The 12,714-nt window shown below is 46.3% G+C and overlaps 1 protein-coding gene across 6 annotated transcripts; it reads right to left on the reverse strand.

The window, feature by feature from the left end:
* Positions 1-869: 869 nt before the first annotated feature.
* On the reverse strand, positions 870-11,584 carry syt3 (synaptotagmin III). Of its 6 annotated transcripts, none has more exons than XR_010817363.1 (14): positions 11,436-11,584; positions 9,599-10,133; positions 9,045-9,403; positions 8,070-8,546; positions 7,865-7,979; positions 7,354-7,545; positions 6,354-6,480; positions 5,981-6,202; positions 5,729-5,849; positions 5,343-5,514; positions 4,290-4,419; positions 2,759-3,889; positions 1,660-1,734; positions 870-1,071 (listed from the first exon to the last, which is right to left on the reverse strand). XR_010817363.1 is itself a non-coding variant. In XM_066708692.1 (12 exons), the coding sequence occupies exons 3-12, from the start codon at positions 9,190-9,192 to the stop codon at positions 3,803-3,805; spliced, it is 1,791 nt and encodes a 596-aa protein (XP_066564789.1). In that variant the 5' UTR covers positions 9,193-9,403; positions 9,599-10,133; positions 11,436-11,584; the 3' UTR covers positions 1,197-3,802. The 6 variants fall into 6 exon arrangements, 3 of the variants coding, with proteins under 3 accessions (XP_066564789.1, XP_066564791.1, XP_066564790.1); XR_010817362.1 differs by having other exon boundaries at positions 870-1,074; XR_010817361.1 differs by lacking the exon at positions 870-1,071 and having other exon boundaries at positions 1,197-1,734.
* Positions 11,585-12,714: the final 1,130 nt, after the last annotated feature.

The following is a 12,714-nucleotide window of genomic DNA, read 5'->3' on the forward strand; positions in this document are numbered from 1 at the left end:
CCAGCATGGCAATGACCCAAAACACACAGCCAAGGCAACAAAGGAGTGGCTCAAGAAGAAGCACATAAAGGTCCTGGAGTGGCCTAGCCAGTCTCCAGACCTTAATCCCATAGAAAATCTGTGGAGGGAGCTGAAGGTTTGAGTTGCCAAACATCAGCCTCGAAACCTTAATGACTTGGAGAGGATCTGCAAAGAGGAGTGGGACAAAATCCCTCCTGAGATGTGGGCAAACCTGGTGGCCAACTACAAGAAACGTCTGACCTCTGTGATTGCCAACAAGGGTTTTGTCACCAAGTACTAAGTCGAAGGGGTCAAATACTTATTTCCCTCATTAACATGCAAATCAATTTAGAAATTGTTTGAAATGCGTTTTTCTGGATTGTTTTGTTGTTATTCTGTCTCTCACTGTTAAAATACACCTACCATTAAAATTATAGACTGATCATTTCTTTGTCAGTGGGCAAACGTACAAAATCAGCAGGGGATCAAATACTTTTTTCCCTCACTGTATCTTAAATCATTATATTGACAGTACCAGTGTGGGTGTCTCACTGCTGTCCAGTCAGGGCCTATGTCTATGATGGACAGTGTGGACAGCTGGTCTCTGCCCGTGAAAACACACACACACTTACATACACATACACAGACAAACATTATAAACACTACAATCACACATAGACACACACACAAACTGACACCTTCTTTAACTCTCTCACTCCCACTGCCACTCTCACACAATGACACAGAGAGCCCAGAGCTTTTCCCCCACTTTATTACCACAGTTTCACACAGGCCCATCCCCATCCCCCCACCCCCTCCAGCACACGGCACCATCTCTCTGCCCCCCCTCTCCCCCACCCTGCCTCAGCTCATCTGTCTCCCCGAAGCCCCACTCCCTCCCCAAGACAAAACACAATGCTGCAAAAAAGAGAGGCTCCAACCGTCCATTCTGGACAGCCACCACAGCAATGTCCATCAAGAAGAAATAAATGAAAAAATATCAAAATAATCCTCAGAGGAAGAAGAAAAAAAGCAGAAGAATTTAACTGAAGACTCCACTTCTTCTCCCGTCTTCTGGATTAAAAAAATATTATTATTATTATTATTATTATTATTATTATTTTCATCATTATTATTAATCCTAAGTCATACAATTTTTATCATATTATTTATATATATATATATATATATATATATATATATATATATATATATATATATATATATATTTTTTTTTTTTAAATGAGTTTCTTTATTGACTGACATGCCAGATAGAAGTGCATGCAAGAGAGATTCACAGAGACAGAGAGGGAGAGAGGGAGTTCATACAATACAGACACACTGACTGACAGATTGGGATACACAGTTCAGTCGCACTGCACTGAGAGATAGAGGGAGAGAGAGAGGGTTAATAGAGTATAGACACACTGCCTGACTGACTGGACATCACAGTACAGTTACACCACTGAGAGAGAGGGGGAGAGGGGGAGAGTGAAAAAGACTGACACAGACACACAAACAGCTGTTGACAGACAAACAGAAAAAATACAGTTCTTGAATTTGTCTATTATTATTCTCATTATTATTGTTATTATTATTATTGGTGTCCAGTGAACTGCAGTTCCCCTGTGTGCCTGAACAGAGAGGAGGCGCTCTTACCCACTGGTTTGTCAGAGATAGTGACAGGAGCTGTAACAGTAGCAGTAGCAGTAGCAGTAACTGGAGTATAGTGACCTGCAATTTCAATAATAGTCAGTATTCATTTTTCCCCTTTCTCTCTCTTTTCCCTCCTCCCTCTTCCTCTATCTCCTCTCCTCTATCTCCTCTCTCCCTCCCCCAACTCTCTTTATCTCTCCTGCTTTCCCCCTCCCCATCCCTTCCTCTCTCCAGTTGTTCACTCCTCCACCACTCCTCTCCTGATCTAATACACAACCATTCCTTCCTCCCCTCTCTCAACAAAGAGAGCAAGAGGAAGAGGATGAGGGAGGAAGGGGGCTATTTTACAGTCGCACGCGGTCTCAAAGTTGTAGTCCAGTTGTGGTTCCAGACAGAAGGTCCATCCCACAAAATTGTCCCAGTCATGTGGTTACAATTAGTGCCCCCTTTCACAAAAGATCAAACACACATACTCACAGTCACTCTCACACACACACACATACACACAAATATATATATACACACATTAATATTAGAACAGATACATTTCAATTGTGGCTTAGGTGGCATCATGGGGAAACATTAATGCAGCAAACAGCATGTTGTAAGTAGCTGGACAATTAAATGCTTCCAGTCCCCTCCCCTAGCTGCAATGAATCTCAACCACAAGCAAGGCTCATCTAACACACAGAACAGGACAGAAGATATTGTATTTTCTGGTTTCTAAGGGAAATCAGTTGCCAGACAAAGAGGGTCATATGTGTGGCACAGGAAGTAACAACGATACACATAGAAAGAGAGAGAGAGAGAGAGGGTGGGAGAGTGACACACAAACAGAGACACACAAATTTAGCACAGACAGAGAAAGAGAGAGCATATCGAAACACAAACACACAAAACGCACATGTATACACACACATAGAGGACAAGTGTGTCCATCTGGGAATACTGTCCCCCTCAGCATGGAGATAACAGTACATATTGTTCCCCTTTTTTCATTGCTGTTGTTCTCATGATGTTTGCCACCCCATCGCCAAACTGCCCCACACAAAAATACAGAACTATGCATCATTATCGAAAAACGGTTTGATCTGAATCTTACCAAAACAAAATATGCCATAAAATGTGAAGAAATTATAAAAAATCATAAATAAAATAATTCATTTCATTTCATAAATAAATCCAAGACACACACATCTGAGAGCTGGCCGAAGACTGGACAGGAAACTGGGGGGGTAAGAGGTTTTCTGGTGCAACCTCAGTTAGGTTCACCCTCGCAACGCAAGTCAAAGCCTCAATGATTCCCCCTGTATCTGAGCGCTGCCAGGGAAGAATGGAGGAGGGGGGACACATGTCAGTGTGACACCGACACACCCCATACAGAACAGAACAGTTCCTGAACAGCATTTGTCCATTTTCTTTTATTATTGTCTCTAGAACTTTAGTCCAAAAAATAAATAAATAAAACTCAAGTAATTAATTGATGAATTAATTCCATTCACATAAAATAACTGTTCTTTATTTTTTTAAATTCACTATTTAATTTGTTTCTTTCTTAATGAGCGATGTGCTTCTGGAGCACGGTGGGAAGAAAAAAAAAGGAGGGACGCATTTCACAGTCACACCAGCATGCTTCAGCTAATGGGTCCGTCACTGTTACGCCTCTCTCTTTCCCCACAACCCGCAGAAGAGCAGATCCATGGCACTGATGTGGAGAAACAGAAATACTGGACAGAAGAAAAATGTAATCCTCTTCCTGTCAGTTGAGGAAGGAGGAGGTATTTGGGCAGGATACACCCTCCAACTGCAATGAATGAGGTGCGTCCAGAATCTCCATTCCCTCTGCCCCTAGTGGCTGATTCCAGAGGTTCCGTGTAGAATATTGGCACTAGTAAATTACACTGTCACTGTTACCATGGCACCCAGGAGCATAATATTGCATGACTGTGTGTGTGTGTGTCTTTGTGTGAGTGTGTTCTTGTGTGTCAGTAAGTGTGTGTGTCACTGTGTAAGTCTGTGGGTGTGTGTCAGTGTGTGGGTCAGTGTTTCAGTGTATGTGTCAGTGTGTAAGTGCATGTGTCAGTGCTTCAGTCTATGTATGCATGTTATAGTGTGTGTGTGTAAGTGTGAGTCCGTGTGTGCGTCACTACTCAGAGTGAGGACTGTCCACTACTATGTGGGGTTTAGGGGAGGCTGTGGCACTTTTAGACACATAAGTATTCATTGTCTTCTCCTGAGGAGAGAGAGAGAGAGAAAGAGAGAGAGAGAGAGTGTGAGTGAGTCAGTTTGTCAGTCAGTCATTGTGTCAATCAGTTACTCAGTGTGTCAGTCAGTCAGTGAGTCAGTGTGTCAGTCAGTCAGTGTGTCGATCAGTGAGTCAGTGTGTCAGTCAGTCAAGTGAGTCAGTCGTGTGTCAGTGAGTCAGTGAGTCAATAAGTTAGTCTGTCAAGTGTGTCAGTTTATCAGTCAGTCAATGTGTTAGACATTCAGTGTGTCAGTCAGTAAATATGTCGGTCAATCCTTCAGTGTGTCATTCAGTCAGTGTGTCAGTATATCAGATAATCAGTCTGTCAGTGTGTCGATCAGTCAAACAGTGTATTAGTCAATGACAGTGGTCAGTGAGAGGTCAGTACCTCGACCAGCTGGTGCCAGTGCTCAATGGGCTTGCGGGGGTTGGCAAGCATGGCGTTCCAGTGCTCTCTGCCTGGTCCCTCGGCATCGCTGCCCACTCGGCACATCCCAATCACCTCATTGTGCCCGATACTGAGAGAGAGAGAGAGAGAGTTAATCAATCAGTCAATCAATTCACAGGGTAGCCACAGAGCGCTTTACATATTGAAAATAAAACAAAAAATCAAATACTGTACTACAAGAGGGAAGATTGTTATAGGAGACACTGAATCTGTGGGTTCGACGGCATAAGGCCCAGGCCTACAGGTTGCCTCCCCTCAAAGGCAGTGTAATTTTATGAGAAAAAAAGAAGATCAGAAAGTTCTTTGGTGGTGCTGCTAGCTGTGGTCTTCCCTCTGGTGGGAGCCATTCGTCATGATCAGCCCTTCGGTGGGAATGACTCATCAGCACTTAGGGGTGGGTGGTAATATAGACTATGTGTGTCTGTACTGACACACTGTGTGTGCCTCTACTGTGCTCACCTCTCACATAGGGGACTACAGTGCATGTTAATAAAAGACTGCCTACAGAGTTCGGAGGTTTGTGGGTATGTAAGGTTATTTATGTACAGTGAGTATTTGAATATGATCAATATTATATTTATTTTTGGACCTGAGGAATATATCTATTTATAGATTCCTTATTTAAATCAATGGTTTAGTGAGGGGGAGGTTCTATTGAGGCTAGGCTATAGAAGACCTCAGTAGGAGACCTCTGGGAGAGAGAGAGGTTGTAAGAGATTCCTCCTGCATGATTTGCATGGTTATACCTTGTTGGAAGGTTTGTTCTTTGATTAGGTTTCTTTTGTTCAAATAAACTTTTCATACTTTGCAGTGAAGATCACCCTCACACTCTCTCTCTCTAAGCTACTGTACTTTAGCAGTACTGTGAGTTGAAGTTCCCCTCCTCCCTCACTCCCTCTCCCTCCCCCCTATCTCTCTCTCTCTCTCTCTCCCTCTATCTCTCCCTCCCTGTCCCTCCCCCACCCTCTCCCTCTCCCTCCCCCTCTCTCTCACCAGTCGTAGTCCATGACGGCAATGACTAGGCTGACGGAGTGGACGCTGTCCGGCGGGATGTCGAAAACCAGTGCCTCGTTGTAGGAGGGGTTCAGCGTGCTCTTCTTTATCGACGTCTTTCGCTTCTTCAGCCGGCGACCATCGCAGATCAGAGATGCCTTGACATAGGGGTCTGAGAGAGAGATGGAGAGAGGGGGAGAGGGAGGGAAAAAGGAAGAGATAGAGGGAGAGCATGAAGGTGTCATAAGTCAATTATTTGGTAATTGGGTAATTGACTGATTGAATAAGTGATTAATTGACTAATGGGCAAATTGAAAATGTGGTTAATTGGTTCATTAGCTGATTGTGCAATTGCCTAAGTGGTTAATTGGTTAATTAGGCTATACCAGAAAAGCCAGTGAGGTCCATGGCCTTGAGGTTGGTGGCCTTGATGATAGTGGCGGTGAGGCGGCCGGCAGTGGGCAGGAAACACAGAGAGAAGTTGAGCTCCCCCAGGTCAGCCTTCTCCTGAGAGAGAGAGAGAGAGAGAGAGAGAGAGGGAAGGGTTAATACAGCCACATATTGCCTGACACACACAGTACAGTAGAGTACAGACACACACAGTACACTACACTCCACTCCACCGCACTCCCACTCACAGCAGTCCCCTCCACTATGTCCCTCCACACAGGCTTGTCGCCGGCCCCGCCCTCGCTGTAGTCCAGCAGGTTGTCCACCACCACCTGGCCTATGAGGTCGTGGCGTGAGAAGCGGTCGAAGTCATAGACGCTGAAATGCAGCTTGCGGCAATGCAGCTCGGACAGCGGAACACCAAACTGGAATGTCTCATTGAACACCGGGTTCAGAGTCTTCCTGTGCACCTGAGGGCATGGGGGCAGTGATGGAGGCATGGGGAGGAGAGAAGAGAAGAGAGAAAGCGAGGGATGAGGTAGAGAGGAGAGACAGACAGAGCAAAGGATACAGAGGAGAGGAGAGATCGAGCGAGGGGTGCAGAGGAGAGCAACAGGGTACCTTGGTCTGGTACTTCTTCTTGCGGTCAGGCAGAAGGTAGATCTTGACGTAGGGGTCAGAGAAGCCATTGGCATCTTTGGCAGGAAGATCCAGAGCCTTCAAGATCTTCACTACCAGCTGCTCCGTGCTACAACCGCACAACAAGACAACACTGGGTTAGAAACTGACACTGCTACACAACAACAACACAGCACAACACTGGATTACACACTGACACTGCTACACAACAACAGAACAACAACACACTAATGGGTTACACACTGCTACACAACCACACACCAACAACACAACTCTGGGTTACAATCTGACACTGCTATACAAAAACAACATAATTTAGCCTCCCTCTCCTTCTCCCCTCCCCTTCCCTTCCTCTCTCTCACCTCTCTCTTTCCCCTCTCTTTATATCACTCTCTCTCTCAGACAAGCTATGACTCAGAACAAAGACTCCCTCACTGCCAACTCAAACTACATTTCCCAGGGGGCATTGGGACCACAGCCGGTGCAATAACACAGCACCATTCTCACAATGCAACAGTGGTGTCCTACCACAACACACACATATACATAAATAGTGCCAATAGCCCCACAGTTCCCAGAGAGTCACAGTCTGTCATTAGCTTTGATGTACTGCTAATAGAATACATTTCCCAGGATACCAACCTGCTTTTCCAACACCTTGGCATTGATGAAGTGCTAATTGACTACAACTCCCAGAGAGCACCCTGCTAGCAGTATGATATACTGCAAATGACCTACAATTCCCAGGATGCTATTCTTTTAAAGAGAAAATATATCTTGCAAGTAATAGAATTTCATAAAGACCAAGTACAATACAGTACCTCACCTCTCCCACTGTCTGTCCCTCTGTGTCTCCCTCCCTTTCCCCCTTCTCTCCCTTCCCCACTCTGTCTCTCTAGGTCTCTCTCCCCCTCCCTCCGTTATCCCTCCTTTATCCCTTCCCTGTCTCTCTCCCTCTTCCTCCCTTCTCCCTCTCCCTCACTTGTAGGCGTATCTGAGCAGGAAGCTGATTTTCCCACAGGTGGTGGTGCTGCCCTGTTTGCCGTCCCCCGTGCCCTCCTGCCGCAGTCTGTACAGTTCCGGCTTGATCTGCCCGATGCTGGTCAGCTGCTCCGTCTTCTCGTCGCCATGGAAATCGGGGCTAGACAGCTGGTGTGTCATCGGGCGGGGGGGCCTGAGTTGAAATAGAGAGAGAGAGAGACACTTTACAACAAGTTTGTAAAATGTAAATACAGGTTTGAGTCTAAAATGTATCATTTGTGTATCCCATCACCCTGTTCCTGAGGACTGGGTCTGTCTGTCACAACATTGGCAACATTTATGTCACTTAGTCCGGCCAATAAACTTTTTGGATTTTGAATTTAATTTAAATTGAATTGAGGGACAAAGAGGGAGAGAGGGAGGTCTAGGAAAGGGAGGAAGGGGGGGCAGCGACATTGACTAACTGACTGATACACTGACTGACTGACTGACCAATACACACACACTGTTACCTGGCAGTAACTTGCTGTTGTGAGTGTGCATTGGGCAGCTCCCTGTGAGTCTGACAGGAAGAGGAGGAGTCTGTTACCGGGGGCAACTCGGGCGATGTCTGACTCAACTTCAGACCTGAGAGAGAGGGAAAGGAAAAAAAACAAGAGATTAAAATCCAAAAAGAAAGATAATTCCAAACATTCCCTCTCTCCCTCTCCCTCTCACCTCCTCCTCCTCCAGTAGGGGGGTAGATATCCATATCCAGGTAGGAGTGTTCTTGCATCTCGGGTATAGATGACTGAACCCCTCCCCCGCCTCCGCCTCCTACTCCGCCCCCTCCCCCGCCCCCGCCCCCCACCAGTTCCACTCTCTCCACCACCAGCATGTCAGAGAACTGCTGGGTCTGCAGGGGGGGCAGGGGGTGTGGCTGCGGTGGCACGGAGGAGGAGAGTGATGGATAGAGGGAGGAGGAGGAGTGTACATCCTTGCGGGGCTGCAGCAAGGGAGGGAGGAGGGAGGAGGACCCCCCTCCCCCACCCCCTCCACCTCCCAGCAGCCCCGAGGTCAGGCCCAGCCCTGTCCCCCCGGTGCCCTTGTCCCTCCAGGGGACCCAGCATAGCTTCCAGGACACGAAGAGCGAGACGCTGAGCAGCACAATGCCGCAGAATGTCACGATGACGGAGAGCAGGCTGACCGAGATGTCTGAGAGAGAAGGGGGAGAGAGGCAGAGGGTTTAGTGGTATGTTTCAGTGGTTGACTGACTGACTGATTGACTGACTGACTGAATGAATGACTGATTGGCACTGCACTGAGACATCTCTGTAGTATTTTTAATTTGAATCTCAAATTCACCCTCCCTGCAGGCTTGCCTTGCCCCCTCCTCCCCTCTATCTCTCCTTCCCTCCCTCCCTCCCTTCTTCTCTCCAACCCTCCCTCTCTCCCCTCTCTCTACTGAATAATGCAGAGGTTAGTGTGTGTCATTAATTCAGACTCTGCTTAAATGACAGATTTCATAGAGAAGGGGAATGAGACAGAGTGAAAGAGAAAGAGAGAGAGAGAGGGAGTGTCAGTGTGTGTCTGTTAGTAGCTGTGTCCGTGTGTTCCTGTGTTGGTGTGTCAGTCGGTGTCAGAATGTTAGTGTGTCAGTGAGTCAGTGATGTGAGTTAAGTGTGTCAGTGGTGTCAGTGAGTCAATGTGTACCTGTGTCAGTCTGTGCGCGCCCCCTCAGCATGTAGTTGAACTCCTGGCACCTCTCGTTGTCGTGGTACCCAGCTGGTGAATGGAAGCATAGTTCCTCCACCAGCATCAGAGCCTTCTTGCACAGGTCCTCGTCCCAGTCTCCTGACATCACTGCGGCAACGGCCAATCAGCATTGCACTGCGCCCACACGCCGGCCAATCCGAGGGCTGCCCCTTCACTCGCTTGCCCTGCCTCCTACCACCCCCTCTCTCTGACTGGAACTCCTGCCTCCAACTTATTGACCCCTCCCCCTCCTAACTCCTAGTCCCTCCTTCTCTTTTTTGTTGTTGGTCAGTCTTAGGTCTCTCTCTTTTGGCTTCCTGCTTCTCAGAGACAGACAGAGGCAGAGAGAGACAGAGAGACGGAGAGAGAGGATTAATACATACTGACTAATATTAATGACAATTTATGTTACTGCTACTGTTACTACTGCAACTATCAAAGAAGAGAAGCAGAAGGAGAAGAATATTAATAAGTAGAAGAAGGAGAAGAGCAACAACATTCAGAGTTCTTACGGTTGTAGGTGTGGCTGACAGCCGACTGGATCTCCTTGCAGTATTTAGGTCATCTCTCTGGGCTGAATTACTGGTGGGGCAAGCAGTATGTATCCCTCCGCCACTGCCACTGGGAACTATTTTCTCTCTCTTTCTCTGTTTATTTCTGTCCTTTCTTCCTGTCTGTCTGTCTGTCCGTCCTTCAGCCAGAAAAAACAAAAGGACGCAAAGTTCCGCAGAAATTAAATCTGAAAAATCAAAATAGTAGATGAAAGAATTTTAAATGAGAAAACGTGTCACAATATAACTTGGTGGGAAATATTCTAGTAAGCTGTTAAAAATATTTTCATTTTTATTGATTCAGCAGCAGTGGCTCAGGAGATAGCGTGCATTATACTGTGGGAACTGTAGTCCATTGACAAGGTGAGCAGAGAGGGGTTGTGGGTAGTGTAGTTCCAGTGGGATGGCTGTTCTAAGCTGTGGTACCCCACAGTGCCAAGGATTCTGGGAGTTGTTAGTTAAAGGTGGAGTTTATCCATAGACTGTACTGTATCCCCTGGGAAAGATAAGAAAATATATTGGTATTGTTATTAGGAGTAGTAGAGTTAGTATTATTAATAATATCAATTTTATTGTCACTAGTAGTTGTAGTAATAGTAATAATATTATTATTAGTCGCAAAAGTGATAAATAAGAATATAATTATACTATGTCTCCCTCCATTCTTCCATCATCTCCAGTTTTTCTCTCCCCCCTCCACCTCCTTGCCTCCACTTCGCCCTCCCTCTCCCTCTCTCTCTAGTTCTCATTCTGTCGACCAAAACAGGTCAGATCATCCTTGAAAAATCTCCCTCACCTCTCTCTCATCTCTCTCCCTCTGTCTGTCTCCCTCGCTCTCTATCACCCTCACCTCTTTCTCCCTCTCTGTCTCCCTGTCTGTCTCCCTCTCCTCTCTCTACCTCTCTGTCCCTCACCTATCTGTCTACCTTTTTCTCTCACTGACTGACAGACTGACTGACTGATTGACACACTAACACACACACACACACACACACACACAGTACAGTACAGACAGACACAATACAGACAGACACAATATAGTACACTAGACAGACACACACAGTACAGACACACAGTGCAATACAGAAAGACACACACAATACAGTAGACATACACAGTAGAGTACAGTACAGACACACACAGTACAGTACAGTACAGTATAGAAAGACACACACACTACAGTACAGACATACTATGTATTGCAGTATAGACACACAGTACTGGGAAATGTAATTTTGTGAAAACTGATGAGAATGGTTTAAATATATAGAGAGAGGGAGAGATGGGTGAGAGGGAGATATGGGTGGCCCATTAGGATGATTACAGTCGCAGTGCTCGGTCGAATCTAACCTTCTTACAGCGACCCAAAAAAGCGTTGCAACCGACACAGGCACACACACACACACACACACGCAAACACACGCACACACACGCACATAGTATACCGACTCGGTTAGCGACGTTGCCTTTTCGCTATATCTTACCTGCCCTTCATAAAAAGCAATGTCAACACTAATAATATTATTATTAATAATTCTAATTAAAGGATCGATACTCAATACGCCCTGTCCTCTCTCCCTCTCTTACTCCATCGCTTCTTTTTTTGCTCGCTTTGGAAATGCGGCTGTAGGACAAATATTCTCTCTCTCTTTCGTGCATCTACCTTTCAGATACACTAATCGATAAATGCGATGCATATGATAAATTACACACACACACACACACACACACACACACACACACACACACGCATACGCATGCACGCACCAATGGCTCTTTTGCATGTGAAGTATATTACGGTCATATTAATGCGAGACTCTCGGGATCAGGGTCCGGTGCGGTCTTTCTTCGGCTGCTCCTCCGATCGCTCCGACACTGACAGGGAAAACGAGAGGTGTGGAGAGAGGGAGGGAGGCGGGGGGGCAATGGGCGATATGAGAGAGAGAGAGAGAGAGAGAGAGAGAGAGAGAGAGAGAGGGGAGGGGTGGTGGTGGGTAGATAGGAGCGAGGTACATGCAGAAATTCCCTTCTCTCTCTCTCTCTCTCTCTCTCTCTCTATTCTACGTCTCCTTTATTTTATTATTATTTTTTTAAATAATTTATTGGGAATTCTCCCAGCACCCCCACCTCCCCCCCTCTGTCTCTCTCTTTTTCTGTCTCCCTCTCCGTGTTTACCTCCCACACTCCCAGTCCCCCTCCTCTCTCCCTCCCTGTCTGTTGTACTGTAAGAATACTAAATATCCTTTCACGACATCTTTAGAGACAGAGAGAAAGAGAGAGAAAGATGGAGGGAGAGTGGGAGGAGAAGGCGAGAGGGAGGGAGTGTTGAACACATCTGTTCCGCAAGAGGGAAGGAGGGAAGGAGGGAGAGAAAGGAGAGATGGAGAGGAAGAGAGAGGGGATTACATAAATGACATGAAACCATATGAAAATGTATGATTCATTAATACTACTAATAGTAATAATAATAAGAATGTGTGGCTGATAATATTAAATTGCTTATTGTGATAGTGTTGAACTGTGTGTGCAGTGTGCATGTATGTCTGTGTGTGTGTGTGCAGTCTGTATGTATGTCTGTGATTGAGAGAGAGGGGAGGGGAGAGGGTTAACTCAGAAGAGAGAAAGAGCAGCATATACACACAGACAGACAAACAGACTGACTTACTGGATGTTTCAATACATTAAAACTGCACTGAGAGAGAGAGAGAGGCAGGGAGGAAGGGAGGGAGGGAGAGGAGCCTGGAGCGAGGGATGATTGACAGATAAACGAGTGTAAACAGCTGCCTCTGTTTTCTGTCACAGAGGAGCACAGAGGGAGAGAGAGAGGGAATGAGAGGAGACAGGAGAGAGAGAGGAGATGGGAGATAGAAGGGGAGGGAGAGAGAGAGAGAGAGAGAGAGAGAGTGCTTGAGTTAGGAGGCAAAGACACACTGACTGACTGACTGACTCTGACACACTGACTGACTGTTACACTGACTGTCTGACACACTGACTAACTAATACACTGCCTGACTGACGAACTGACTGACTGACTGACCAACTGACACACTGAATGACTGACACACTTACACACTGAT

Source organism: Amia ocellicauda, chromosome 7, assembly GCF_036373705.1.
Source record: "Amia ocellicauda isolate fAmiCal2 chromosome 7, fAmiCal2.hap1, whole genome shotgun sequence".
NCBI classification, from domain to species: Eukaryota; Metazoa; Chordata; class Actinopteri; order Amiiformes; family Amiidae; genus Amia; species Amia ocellicauda.